Genomic DNA, 14,805 nt, shown 5'->3' with positions numbered 1-14,805 from the left:
GACAGAAGCATGACCCCAAATCCTGACTGAACTTAAGCAGTATGGAAACTCTTCGAGACTTCAAGGATCAGGGTCTTATCTGCTTTTGCCACCCTGAATTGGCAGACCTAACAGCTCCACCAAGAGATGGGGCTTTTTTGATTGGGTAGTCAGACAGGAGAAATGGGCAGTTCAAAAAGAACATTTGGGCCGTTCAAGTCATGCAAAAGTTGTATTATGTTAGGTGATGTAATCAGTGACTGATAGCAATATGAAAACTAGATTAAGGACTAGTACCTCAGTTTACTAATCCTCCAGGAAGGAAGCTCCTTTTAAGGTAAGCTTTATTAAAAGGTGAAACTGACAAGCCTGAGTGTTTGTTTTACATTAGAGAGATCTCTTTGTTTTCTCCCAGAGCTGGAGAGGAAAGGATCCAATAAGATTCAGAGGGGGAAGGGGAGGGACCATTTAAAGCCCCTGTTGGAGCTGCCCCCACAGTCTATGAGCAGGTGTAGGAACCTCTCCCTGTTCTTTCCATGTTATTCTTACCTCTGGTAGGAAAGTTTCTGTTAAAGAAGTGATGTCCAGAAACACATCTACTTTGTTGACTGAGGTATTACTGTGAGTCCAGTATTATGTAGTCTCCCCTAGAACCCCAGGACCCTGATCAAGCATACCCATTTCTCCTCCCCCTGCCAAAGACACTCCCCACAGAATCCACTGCTACTCTCCACAGAGTATTCACCAATGTTTCTAATAGGAAGGGAGTATGAAGGAAATAATTCTAGAATAAGGATTTCCAAACTGTAGTCCAGGGACCACCACGGTCCACAAGCATCAGTCAGGTGGTTCATGGCATGAAGTAGGTTTGTGGCTGAAGACAGGAGATGGCACATCCATCGCATTAAATATTCATATTGACTTTTAATCATATTTTATTGCTTCTTTCAATTCATATATTATATTTGATAAGGGCTCCTGCTGGGAGGAAAGCTGGGATATAAATCAAATAATAATAAATAAATAAATACATTTTATTGTATTACCATTTTGATTCTATAGAATTCTAGCACACTGCATTACAATTGCTACAACAAACAGAAAAATCATTCACCAAGGGTCCGCCAAGACTCTCCGCAATTTTCAAATGCAGAAAAAAAGTGGAGAACTCTGGCCTAGAACATGGAGACCCCTTTCCTCACAAGTCATGTGAAGTTGTTAATGTGACATCCAACATGACGTTCTTAAAAGGGGCCTGATTGGGGCAAAGCTATATGAAATATTTGTGCCTGAAAGTATAATCACAGTACAAATTATTGAATTTGAACTTTGTGGATTCATTTCTGAGCACAAATGCTTGGGGCTGAATTGCATGGCTGCAATCCTAAAAACCTGGGATTATGGGGAAGAAGGGAGGCTTGAGAGTTTCTTTTGCATATTTACTTACATGCAAGTACCACTGTGCTCACTGGAACTTAGTCCAAAGTAAGCTGCCTAGAATCACAGCCTCAGAAAGACTTGAATCCAAGCTCTACTTTCTGCATCGGCACCCTCTTCATCTCACACCACGCTATACCACTCTGTGGCAATGGTCTAGATCTCAAACTCCCCCCCCCCCCATGGACCACTTGAAAATCACAGAGGGTCTTGGTGGGTTACTTGATTTTTATTTTTTTTTGCCTGTCATTGCAATTGTATTCTTATTGCTTCTTCTATTTCTTAGATATATTCTATGGAATTCAAATTGCAATACAATACAATATAAGAAATAAAAGCAGCAATAATATACCATGAAAAATCAAGATGAATATTTAATACGATGGATGTTCTGTCTTCAGCCACAAATCCAGACATGCCATCGACCACCCAAATGAACCTCACTGACCACTGGTAGTCCACGGACCAGTTTGAGAACCCTGGGTCTAGATTTTCTTTTTGCTAATAGTTCCTATTTATTAAGCATCTAAAAACGTCTAGGTATTGTAGAAAAGTTGTTTAAAGTGAACAACAGCCTGCCCACAAGCTTATTTCTAATGTCTGGCTTTCAACCCTCCTGCTCAGCATGCATAGAACCTCTTTATACTTTGAGCCCACCACCCCAGCACAGACATCATGGTCGAGACGGGCAAATACAAGAGGGGGAGACTTTCACCAGCTCTCTTTTACCCCCTCCTTTGCAGCCCTTTTTTCCCCTTCCTGCGCGTCCCTCGACCACGTGGTGACGGCAGTAGCTGGTCCTTTGCCCAGCTCTAGCCACGGCTTGAACCGGGGGCTCAGGGGGGAGCCGAGCGTCGGTGTCTCGGAGACTGCGAGTTCTCCCTGGCGGCGGTTACTGGAAGCGGTTTTAGGGGGCGGATTGGGAGTCCGCCGGCGGCCAATGATGTGGAGGGCCGCTCTCAGCTGGCAGGCATTTAAACGGGAGACAGCGCGGGGCGCTTGCGATTCGGGAGCGGAGCTTCTCCTGCCTCTCCGCCCCATGGCCTCTAGGAGCCGCGGAAATTAGCGTCAACTGCTGCCCCGCGTAGTGAAGCGCCCCAGACGGGAAGGGACAGTGCGGAGCAGGGATCGCTCGCCGCCCCCGCGCAGGTGAGGTGACAGTGTGATCGGGGCTCCGCAGGAAACCCCGGGGTACCACGCAGCTCCCCGCTCCGGTGTGAAGGATGCCGACTGCCGTTCTGCGCTGGCTGGAAAGGCGCGTGGCTTTCCTCTGCAGTTAAACGATGAAGTCTGTAGGGTTTCTAGTGGCGTAAGCCTGATTTTTTTATTCTGGGAAAGGGAGCTTACCCGGCTTTATTTGGGAGTAAATTGATGAGAGCCGTTGAAACTACTGGTAAATATATTCTGAAGAAGATAATACGTGTTGAGAGTAGAACCACTGAAATCCGTAGTTTTTATGCCTGGCGCAAGCCAGAGGGGGAAAATAGCTAGATTAATTTCGGAACAAGTTCAGGAAAGCCTATAGGATTAGTCCGTGAAATAGCAACGCTTTTTTTTATATCTGGCTAGACCGGAGTATAGCCATCGAGTGTTCCACTGCAAATTCCCCATCGTTGCTGTGGGGAGGCCTGTTTGGTTGACTTTTACACCGGAGTGGAGCTATTGGTACTACCGAGGCGATGTTCGCCACGAATTTATTGTGCATGTTTACTTGTAAGTAAGCGCCATTCATTTCTATGGGATTTACTCCCTAGTTGGTCGTGCATGCAGCTTCAGACTGAAAAGCTTCTCTCTCTCTTTGCGCTTCTTGCACCAAAAAGTCTATGCCTGCTAAAAACGGGGGCTCCTGTCTGTTGTCTATCCTGCATGAACAGCACCCTACTTGGATGCTTTCCAAAGTAAACGGTGCCGGCGTTGATCAAGGAAACCTTTTAAAAAGTTCGTCCTGTGTCAGTGACACTCTCCATCCTACGGCAGCAAGGCCCGCCCGGTCCAGAGGGCGGCACGCTCCCCGCTCCCAATCCAGCCAGCGTAGGATGGAACCAAGACCGCCTTGCTGCCGAAGATGCAGGCGGAGGGCCAGACTGCGCCACCGCCCTCACCTTCGTGGCTCTTCTACGACGCTCTACGCGCCGCTGGAACTATTTGTAGCTGATAACGGGCTCTCCTTGGTGTCTTGTGCGGCTCCAAGGCCTGTTTTGGCGCCCAGCGACACAGCCGGCGAATGAGCTGATGGCATTGGGGGCTGCAGCATTTGTTTTAAATAGCTTCAGGCGGCGGCAGGATGGGGGAAGGCCGGCATCGATGTGCGAATCGCGGAGCAAGCACTCCTTGAAAAGCACTTGGCCCTAGCAAGGGGAGGGGGTGTCGACAGGCAAAACGCGTTGGGTCAACACCTAAAACGCCCTGGACTCTTGCTGGGAGGAAGGGCGGGATATAAATCAAGTAATAAATCAAATAATAAAACAGGCCCTACGCGGAGGCTTAGAGTTCTTAACATGTAATCCTGTATCTGTTTACTCGGAAGAAAGCGCCACTGAGTGCCTCCCTCCTCCAGGCTTTACTCCGTCGTAGGTTCAACGGGACTGCGCCGGCGAGCGTTTCAGCGTCGCCTTTTCGAGAGAGGACCGGTCACCACCGTGGCAGCAACCCGCGAGTCTAGCAGCTCGCCCTGGGTTGAAGTTGACTCCCCCTACCCACCCAGCCACCCCCGTAAGCGGGATGGTTGCGCACCGCCAACCGGCGCCGCTTCCGACGCCGGATTGTCATCGCTTTGCAAGTTGCAGTTGCAACCGAAACCCGACAGGTCTGCAGTCCCGCTACCGGCTCTTCCTTGGAAAGGGCGCAGCCGCGGAGGGGAGGGTGGGTGCCCCCTAAAATTCAGCCGCGTGACTTTTTTTTTTTTTTTTAAGAGCAAAACAAAACAGGGCTTTTACTGGCTGAGGCGGAGGCCTTTGCCTCTGGGCGTTGGACTCAGTAGGGCAGCAGTGTAGTGGCACATTCAGAAGCTCAGGGTCCCTTCGTGCCACGCACAATGCCCCTCCCATCTTTTTGTTTTGTTTTGCTGCTGGGTTGAAAATGAAATCCTTGTTAATGTCTTCTTCCACAGCAACAGACATCCCCAAGAGCTAATCGGCATGAAAGAAAAGCTACTGAGAAGACTCACCTCCCTTCACTCTGATTGGTTACAATCAGCAGCAAAGGACACGGAAGCGCTTAAGAACGTTCTTCTTGGTGGCTAATATGCTCCCTTTCATGCTGATTAGCTTGTAGGATGCTGGAGACATAAGGACCCTGCTCCCAAAAAAGTAAAGGGTCTAAGACCCCCCCAAGTTCCTGGATGACTACATCCCTGCTGTAGGGCAAGACTGCCGAACCCTTTCAGAGGGATGCTGGCAGAGTCCCCAAAAGGGCCATTCTTTTGTCAAGGCTGGACCTGAGGGTGCACCCCCCCTTCCCCGTTGGCGGTGGGAATGATACTGAAAAAGAAGAGCGTCCCCACCTGCAGTCCGCACCTCCTGCCCCGTGGCCTTTCCAGGTTGACTTAACAGATCGCACCAAAATCCACAGGCAGAGGCAGGCGACGGAGACTAGGCATGGGCTGGAATCTAAGTCCTGTAGAGTAGCCGTCACCAACCTGATGCCTTCCAGCTCTTTGGCCCTGCAATCCCCACCAGGTGCAGCCAGGTGTTGGCTGGGTCTGACGGGAGTTGTAGTCCTAAACATTGGGGGGGGCGCTAGGTTGGCAAAGGATTCTGTAGCTCCACAGGAAAAGCCTTGTGGGTAGCCAAGGGCAAGGAAGTCAGTTTACCCATGGGGCTGGTGCAATCCCCAAGAAGCGCCTTAGTCAGAGGGCCAAACAGTAGCCCTGTTGGATCACTCTCCATAGGCATGCTGAAACTTGTGAGTGCTGTAACTTGTGAATTTTAATGTGGAAGAGAAATCCAACAATACACTTTCCGCCACAGTTGCATATTCCCCTTTTCATGCATTAAACCTTAAACTTCCCATGGGAAACACTTAGTCCTTCTCTAAGGAAAGTTAAGTCTTTCTTCAAATACTTTGCGTGATGTGCTTTAGCTCATGCTTTGGTGCCTCTGATTAAAATGAAGTAACTTGGCCAATGGTCAGGAATGATTGGAGTTGTCATCCCAACATCATCTGAGGGGCCAGAGGCTCCTGATGTAAATGCTCCATACAGTGCCTAGTGTAGTTTCTAGTCTGAAGGGGCTTCCAGACAATCGGCTTGTTGAGCTTTCATCCTGATTTGTTTGCAGAGAGGTTAGATGACACTGGCTACTTAGTGAGGTTTCAGCCTGATTTCTTTGTGGGGAGATTATACGATGTTGCATCAAGCAAGCGTTATCCCATGATTTTCAGTGCATTTCCCCATCACTTTCCTTATCACAAAGTCTGGGTTTCTTTGGAGGCGGAAGCAGGTTTATTGGGCAAGAGGTCCAAATTAACTGTAATTGTACAACCCGAATTTGCTGATATATAATTGAATCCCACCTGAAAATAGCAACAGTCTGGAAGCACCCTCATTCTTTTTTATGCTCAGAGAACAGGGTTCTTAAGCATTTAAGTGCTTAACTCGTCTGAATTTGGTGAAGGCAGCCTTAAAATCTGCAAAAGCTCATGTTGTAATAAATTTGCTTTCAGTCCTAAGAACGCTGATTTGTAGTTTTCAGTGATGTCTGTGGGTTTTCCTTTAGACAGTTTAGAAACTTGATCTCTTGATAATATTAGAATCTCTTCCTGCAATTCACAACTGTCCCTGGGACAGCCACACACTTTTGATGGAAACAAAACTAAAATCTGCATTTCAGGTCACTGGCTGTTCTCTCTCTTCTCTTTCTTTCCCCCCCCCTTCCCAAATGTCATTCTTAAACAGCAATAAAAGAGACTAGGTGTAAGACAAAAACATGAACAGTCCCTACCTGCAGGAGAACCTAGAGTTCTGGTTTTCTGTTCTTCAAAAAGAAATTGTCAAGCTCATCTGAATGCTGAAAATTAATTGTCAAGCTGCAGTCAGTGCTGAAAGGAGCAACTAACACTCACCATCCTTCCCTACGAGAGGTTAATAGCATACTCCTATGCATATGCCTACTCGCATCAACTTTCAAGTAAGTTCCATTGTTTTCAATGGGCTTACTTCCTGGAAAGTGTGCATAGGATTGCAGTCTAAAGGTCTTTAGTGAGTAAAAACTAGAGTAAGGCAAACATACTAGTGATCTCTAAGATCACAAGTGGTGTGGAGCCAATTCTCTTTTAAACCATTTGAATTTGGAGCACTCAAGGAAGGTAGCATTTTTGGTGTGGTCCCTACTTGGCATCTCACCATTGGGTTGCCTGGCCAGCCCACCCACTTTGTTTTGAGAGATCTTCAATCATCTGCTTGGAATTTTGCCATACTGACCATTTCAGTGCTGTCCGTTGATGCCCTTTGGCGTGGATGCTTTAAAATATGGTCAGACAATTAAGGAAAATATGAAACCAACATATTTCAGAGGTGGTGATACTCCTCCTTGACAGGTGCCACTGTTCTCTCCTTGAGCATCCCAGATACCTCTGGCTAGCCACAGGTAGATAAAGTGTTTTCTGATCCAGCAAGGAAATTCTCAGTGTTCTTATTCAAGAGACCATATTTTCCTTTCTTTGCTCCATTCCTCAAACTAGTCTTTGACTGCTTCAAGGCTTCATTTGCATTTACAGCCCAAGACTCCAGATTCATCAGAGCTCAGTCTTGGAGTTGATTTTGAGGACCAAGCTACAAGAATGTGCAGGGTTTGTTTTTTTAAATGCAAATAACATCAGCCTGAGGGGGCTGATAACTAATGGGATCCACACAGGTGTGAAGGGGGAATTTAGCTTTTTTCTCCTGCTGCAGTCCTGAGGAAAATTCCCTTTTGAAGCTTCTGTCTGCTTTGCAGGGAAATTCGCACATGCAACTGTTTAAAATGGTTTGTGGAGCCCACTGCATAGTTTTACAGTTCTTTCAAGTAGTATCCAGACCAAGCAAATTTTATGCAGTGATGATTCAACATTGTAGTTCATGATGCTGCATTTAGTGCAACAGTCAGAATGCTCTGTCCTAAGCAATTTTGCTGATATAGGTGCAGTAAATGTTCGAGATAAGTTTTTACAATAGTCTTATCACTCAGATTAGAGGTGTGAAACTTTTTCTCACAATAATGGCTGAACTGAATGTGAGGTTGCATTTTTAGATAATTTTTACAGTTCTTTTTTAGCAAGTTAGCAAATGTATATGACCTTAAATGCACCCAACCTGGCATAGCTTGAGGTGTGCAACTTGACCCTAACTGGAAATATATTTTTCTGTCCTTAAAGCCATACCTTCATAAGATGTTCATGTTCCTTTATGGAGTTTTAAGTTGCATTTTAGATGATTTGTCAATGAAGTAATCAATCACTTTCACTTTTAATCTTATTCTATTAGTTGGTCACATAGAAGTAATTCAAATGCAGATAATAAGACAAAAGTTTCAACACATAATAATATATAAACACAGAACAAACTTCTAATTTTTAATAAGAATTAGAATGTTAAGTGCTTCTAGGTCTAGCAATGTTCATTGCTATGCCAACCCAAACAGGAATTTTGTCCTTAAGGCCTTTACGTATATGTTACTAATATAATAATGATATTATTAGTACTTATATTGCTGATCGACCACCTAGCTTTAGTTGTGATTTCCTTTGGAGCTGCAGTCTAATGGTGGATTTAAAATAGAATCTTTACTCAAAAGGGCTCAGGTTTCAGTCATTGAACTCAACAGAGGAGAGGTTGGTCCAGGTCAGTACTAAGCCCTTTGAAAGCCTACACCAAAAACTTTCTTCTGGAAATGGGATGAAGGTATGTAGGCTTTCCCCCTAAAATGTGTGCTTTGCACTGTGATTGTTCCTAAAATAGGGGCATTCTTATAGTTCCGCATTATGTTTTACTCTAGTATTGCAAGCAAGTGTATCACTAAACATTCAGGCAAGAACATGACTATGTCTTTTGAAGAATTCAATATGTGTTTCCAAAGAATATGGAAATGTGCCTCAACTTGTGTAATAGAATTGTTAGTCGTCAGTCATGTGTTTAAAAGATCCATCTGACACTGAATTGGAACACTCAGCAAATCTTTTAAACTGCTAACTTGTTCAGCTTCTAATTCTTCAGTTATCAAGCGCATCGGCTCAAAATCTAGCATTTACATAGCAGTTAATGGGTGATGATCACAGCAAGCTAAAACGCATCATAAATATTTTAATAAACATAGATCTGCTTGTCGGTGCTGGTGGGGTTCTTGGTTCTGGAAAAGGCCTTGCTTCCAGCAAAGCAGGGCAGAGCTGTTGCCTTTTCCATCTGCAACTGATCAGGAGTGGCTTTTCCCCCTTTCAACAAAGAAGAATGAGCTCTTGTTTTCTGTCTGTAAAACAAGTCCTGTTGCAATTGTACAAAAGTAATTTAATGGAGATGGCTCACACATAATGGCACAGAGTTGTAATCAACATTGCATGAGCGAAAAGAAGCTGACACCACTGATGCTGCCCTGCAGTCCCCGTGCCCCTCAAAGCCCCTCCAGAGGCTTGAGGGGGACCTACTGAATATTATGGGCTGTCTACAGGGACCACAGTGGGAGGAAGGAATCTGCCAAAATAGGGAGCGTTGTGTGAGCAGTGCAAGATCCCTTTGCCTGATTTTAGGCCATTTGCCCCCTTCCTCTCCTTGAACAACATAGCCCACAGTGTTCATTAAGTATTTCTGAGCCTCTGGTAGGGATGGGGGAGGAATTTAACTCAGTCCACTTTTAAAGCCAAATCTATCAAATTTGGATTTTCCAAAACAATATGAAAAACAAAACCCAAAACTCCAAAATTTGCACTAAACTGAATTTTGTGATGCAGTTCTCCAACCAACCAGTGTTTACAAAAATGCATGTATTAGGGGAAAGCGTGCATAAAAGTGAGTGTATTTGTGAAAATAACATCCAAAATGCATTATATTCAGAGAAAGTGCTTGGAAAAATGCATACATTAGTCAAAACTGCATACAAAAATGTGTGTGTTAGGAGAAATTAGCACTAAGGTTGAATGAGCTGTCTTCCCTTTGTCCAGACACTGAATACAGTACTAAAAAATGTCAAATTAATGCAACATATACAAATGTGGTGCAAACTGATGTAAGACATTTAAAAATCAAATATGCACAATAATTATAAATTCACAGGTTAATATAGTGGTTTTACAATATAATTATAAAATCTTGACTAATTGTTTGATGGACAGCTAGCAGAGAGCTGTTTCAATGAAGTCTTCAGAACTATCCTTGTATTATGAAAATCATATGAGAATAAATACCAATGAATTGCTATGACTCTCCGTGTGTGAGAGTTCTAATTGCATATAGAAAACTCAAATGAACTCATAAATTGGTATTTCATATAGTATTTATTTTGTTTTTTTATTGACAAAATGTATACACTGCTTGAATGCTGTAGCCAAGCTTTTTGCAAAAAACATTAAAATTATGAATAAAATAGTTAAATACAAGTAATTAAAAGCATATTTAAAACAATTAAAACAGCTACTAAATAAAAAGATATTCTGTTTAGTCTCTTCCACACATTAATATTGCAATATCTTCTATGTGAGGCCGCCTGTAATATGATGCAGGGTGCAGCTGCTAGAGTCCTAACTGGTATCGGAAGGTGGACACATATTTAACCGGTTCTGTACCAGTTACACCAATTGTCTGCATGCTTTTCACGTTCAAAGCCTTGCATGGTCAGGGACGCTCATTCTGGGAGGATACGCTCTGTCCAAATACCCGCTCTCCAACTGAGGTCTAGTCAGTTGGTCCTGTTGCCTATGCCATGTGCACAACATGTTCAGGCAGTGGCAAGTAGGAGCCAGGTTTTTCTGGCAATAGTCCCTATGATAAAAATGGGCCTTTCATGTCCGGGTTTTCCTGGGGGGAAGTTCCAGAAAGGTTGGAATCTCTCAGGTTGCAAGATTTGAAAGAGTAGGATTTGGGTTTGCCCTTCTTTCCCCACTACTGAAAGGAGCTTCCTCCCCCCTCAACAAAAGGGTGGGGGAGTCGCTAGTTTAATTTTTACTTGCATATTTTGTCGGTTTTTGTAGCCCAAGTTCTCTTAATCCCTTTTTTTTAAAAAAGAGCAGATAGACCCAAACTACACAGGCTGGTTATGTGACTTTGCCTATCTATTACATTACATATAAAAGAATGAGGCGACAACCCTTTTTCACTAATTGTGTTATGCCAGAGGGACTTCACAGAATTGGCCCATACATAGTCAAAGTGGGTAAGCTATTCTAGAGGAGTAACCCAAGAATAAATCTTTTCCCTATTTAATATTTACCCTTGATCATAAATGGGGCCAGCGCCAGGCATGACTGGGCCTTGGGTGCCAGCCTGTCTGGGCCCCTTCTCCCAGCCCCCCCTACAGACTGTGTGGGACCACTATATCTACAGCTTCTCTCTCTGTGAATGCCCTGTGAGCGCAGGTCACTGCCATCAACCAAGGTGGTGGTGGAGGCTTCTCTAAGGGGCTGATACCTCCACCACCATCTTTGTTGATGGCATGCATGCACACTACACTGCGTGCGTGCACATGCCTGCCATCAATCAAGATGGCGGTAAGGGCATCAACCCCTTAGAGAAGCCTCTGCTGCCATGTCGGTTGATGGCAGCTGTGCTCACAGCACATGGGGCATTCACAGAAAGGGAGGAAAGGGAGGTGGAGCGGGTGGGTGCCACGGGTATGCATGGTCTGTGGGGGGGAGCTGGAAGTTCCGTCTCTGGTCTGCGGCAGGGTCAGGAGTCGACCCTGCCAAAGATTGCGGAAGGGGAGTGCTACCCTCACCCTAAGGAAGGGCCCCTCTGGGCTGCAGGGGCCCTTGCCAGGGCCTGACCTGGCCGCCCTTTGGTGCTGGCCCTGATCATAAAGTATAGGCGTATTTGCTCTGTACCTGAGAATGTGGTATCAAAAATATGCAGAGACCTTTGGGGCTTTGGAACCTCTTGGATGTCTCAATCCACCCTGAGGGTATGGGAAAGTGTCTCTCAACCAAAGGTCCACCCTTGCTATAGGACTTCCCTTGGTTCAACCTATTTCTTACAAGAATTAACCAGAAACTTCCATTCTGGAATTGGCCATAGCTTACACGTCTCCACTTGGGTAGCCCTTCAAAAAGCAATGGCTTAGATATTTACATATGTCTTAGCTCCTACCTGAAGTGAAGTCCTTGGAAACTTTGAGTCTGATGTTGTGTCAATTAGCTCCAGAGTCGAGACTGAGTACAAACCAACAAGTTACAAATGAGAACTCTTCCTCCCCCCAGTGACCACTACACCAATAGCTGGGGTGAAATACACTTTGCTAAATCCTACATTAGGCCTCTGAACGCTGGGCAGAGGACCTAGCATGTGTCCAAACACCTTCACCAAAAATGGTCTTCCTCCCATAGCTGTATTTTGTGAAACACAAATCTGTTGAAGCCAGAGACCTGAACAATATTCTTCATGGACCAAAACTAGATGATACATCAATGAACATGGGTAAAAGAATATGTCAGAATTCTCTTTGATTAATGTCGAGAGAAGTTTTTCATATTCCATTCATCTTCCACTAAAGAGATCTCAGTCATAATTCCATTGAAATAAAGACCGAGAATAGCAATTGCTTGAAGGAGTGGAGTTTGTATTAATTTTGGATCTGATTACTGAAAAACAATAACCATCAAATTATGTCAACACAAATGGTAGGGTGTGTGTGGGGCAACCAGGGTTCTAGTCCACTTCCTCTTCCTCTGCAGTTAGTAAGGCGAGGAGAGAGGTCAGGCAGTCACATCCTGTGTCTTATCCTTTCATTACGGAGAGATGTGCAATTATGCTACCCCATCTTGAGTGTCTTCAGATTGAGGCCTGGTTTACCCATGCAATAGAATGAGGTAGCAGAGTGGTCTGTTCCACTTCAGACAGCAGGAAGGGAATGACAATCTGAATACACCCATATTTATTTATTTTTTAAACCCTTCTGCTAACAGAAAACTAGCACAGCAAGGAACAACCTTGGCTAGAATACTTGTTGCCGATATGTTAGCTTGCTTTATTTCTCATAGAGTTGTATTCACGAGGAGCATTCAGAAATGGCATTCCAAACCTACCTTAAATGATACAGTCCACTCTAATACTTCAGTGTTCTACCACCTCATTCTGTTCTCATTCTAAGCTTCTAAATAAGGGATTATGTGATGCTTAGTGGGAAAAACACAGTAGCTTTTTCTTTGCTTAATTTTGGTTGATACCACGTGAAAGTAACCACATTGCCTTTCACCCTTCCTAGGATGGCTCGCACAGTTTCTGCAGTTGGTGTTCTTCTTCTGTTTGGACTTCTGCTGCCCACAACAGAGGGGAATAAGAGGAATGTTGGCTCCCAAGGCGCCATCCCCCCTCCTGACAAAGATCAGCCCAATGACTCGGAACAGACGCAACAGCAGCCACCGCCACGGCGGCAGCCAGGCACCAGAACCCGTGGCAAGGAGAAAGTCAACACTCCATCTGCTGAAGAGGTACTGGAGTCAAGCCAAGAGGCACTGCATGTCACCGAGCGAAAGTACCTGAAGCGGGACTGGTGCAAGACGCAGACCCTGAAGCAAACCATCCATGAGGAAGGCTGCAACAGCCAGACTATTATCAACAAATTCTGTTACGGACAGTGCAATTCCTTCTACATCCCCAGGCATGTCCGCAAAGAGGAAGGCTCCTTCCAGTCCTGTTCCTTTTGCAAACCTAAGAAGTTCACCACCATGTCTGTTACACTGAACTGCCCAGAGCTGCAGCCCCCAAGGAAGAAAAAGAGGATCACACGAGTTAAAGAATGCCGCTGTATATCCATAGACTTGGACTAGGAGATGCCATGTGGGATATTCCAGCTGTTGTCATTGCTTCCTTGGCTACAGGTGCTTAAAGCAGTTAGGTCTGAATGGGACACAAACCAGAGAATTGCAACAATCAATGTATGTTTATCTGTGTTCAAGTGTGAACTTATACATCAAATACAAAAGCATGCGTATGGAGTCACACTACCACTTGGGGTGCAAGTTGTCACTTAATCCTATTCTTAGGTTCAGTATCTCACTAATTCACCTGTGTGCTGCGGCCCCTGCACTTCCATCTTTCACCATTTTCTGTGCCATTGACTCTTGTATCTGTTGTAAGTGGGGGCATTAATGTGCTCTAGATCCAGTTATTTCTACAAGAAAATGTTAAAAGGGGTTTGGTAGTGGACTGTTACAGAAGCTCGCATTGATAATGATACTTAATAAATGATGTATTTATAACTGGAAGGAAGGTTAAACAGCAGCAGTTTTGTTTGGGTGGAAAACACAACCTCTAAAGTTCCAAGTAATTTTCAGAAAGGTAATGGGCAAGGGAAGGAAAATGTGAGGAAGTATGACAACTGAGAGCCAAAGAGGAAGGCAATGTGCATACTGACTCTACTAATGCTTTGAATGTATTTTCGAAAACATTTCTGAAGCAGCAGCTATTAGATGTTACAGTCAACAAATGTAACTATGGTTCTTAACTTCATCGGTAGCTTTATGGTTGCTGTAATGTTTGTTTAAAACTGTTAACATATGTGTGTGTATACATCCTTTCTATCTCAATCACTATCAAGTAATTCCGCTAACAAGGACAGCAAAAATCTGCAACAAGCGTGTGTGACTTGAAATGCAATAAGCGTGTTGTTATGTGCCTTCAAGTCGATTTTGACTTATGGCGACCCTATGAATCAGCGACCTCCAAGAGCATCTGTTATAAGCCACCCTGTTCAGGTCTTGTAAGTTTGCAATAAGCATACATAGGTATAAATTTCACCGTTTGTGAAATCAAGCTTTGATGGGAGCTGTGAAATAGCTGCTCCCTAGTCTCTGTCTTGGGCAAAAAGAGGTGTCTCCTTGCCAGCATTTGCCCATTTCCTAATTCGTTAATTTTGGATTTGCAGTAGGTGATATTTTTGAGGGTCTTCAAACTCTTTCTCTGCATTCAGTGAATATGAGGGAGTTTGACCAGCTCTTAAATAGTTCGTTCAGGTACAAGCCATGTGGCAGCAGCACATTGTCCTTTGTCAGAACTAATCGCCTGAATAGTCTGAGAGAGCCAAAATGGCTTCTAGGTGCAAAATTTATCGTGTACTGTTATTACATGGTGTCTACCTGAATCCATGTTTGATCAGTTGATCCTCTGATGGGTGCCACCTCTCCTGCCTCATCTTAATTTTTTTTTTTACATCTACAGATATGGCAAGCTCTCTGTTTCCATGGCTGCTGGGACTAGGTAACTATGCCCTCATT

The 14,805-nt window shown here is 44.5% G+C and overlaps 1 protein-coding gene across 4 annotated transcripts; it reads left to right on the top strand.

The window, feature by feature from the left end:
* The first annotated feature begins 2,408 nt into the window (after positions 1-2,408).
* Positions 2,409-13,797, top strand: GREM1 (gremlin 1, DAN family BMP antagonist). Of its 4 annotated transcripts, XM_061611499.1 has the most exons (3): positions 7,303-7,379; positions 8,187-8,293; positions 12,795-13,797. In XM_061611499.1, exon 3 carries the CDS (start codon positions 12,796-12,798, stop codon positions 13,357-13,359), a length of 564 nt encoding a protein of 187 aa, XP_061467483.1. In that variant the 5' UTR covers positions 7,303-7,379; positions 8,187-8,293; position 12,795; the 3' UTR covers positions 13,360-13,797. The 4 variants fall into 4 exon arrangements, with proteins under 4 accessions (XP_061467481.1, XP_061467484.1, XP_061467482.1 ...); XM_061611497.1 differs by lacking the exons at positions 7,303-7,379; positions 8,187-8,293 and adding an exon at positions 2,409-2,565; XM_061611500.1 differs by lacking the exons at positions 7,303-7,379; positions 8,187-8,293 and adding an exon at positions 4,073-4,222.
* Positions 13,798-14,805: the final 1,008 nt, after the last annotated feature.

Source organism: Rhineura floridana, chromosome 2 (assembly GCF_030035675.1).
Source record: "Rhineura floridana isolate rRhiFlo1 chromosome 2, rRhiFlo1.hap2, whole genome shotgun sequence".
NCBI lineage: Eukaryota > Metazoa > Chordata > Lepidosauria > Squamata > Rhineuridae > Rhineura > Rhineura floridana.
The sequence above is the reverse complement of the archived record's forward strand: the minus strand, read 5'-3'. Positions and strand labels throughout refer to the sequence as shown.

Coding starts and splice junctions, on each gene's coding strand:
- GREM1 (XM_061611497.1), top strand. CDS start 12,796: ATGGCTCGCACAGTTTCTGCAGTTGGTGTTCTTCTTCTGTTTGGACTT.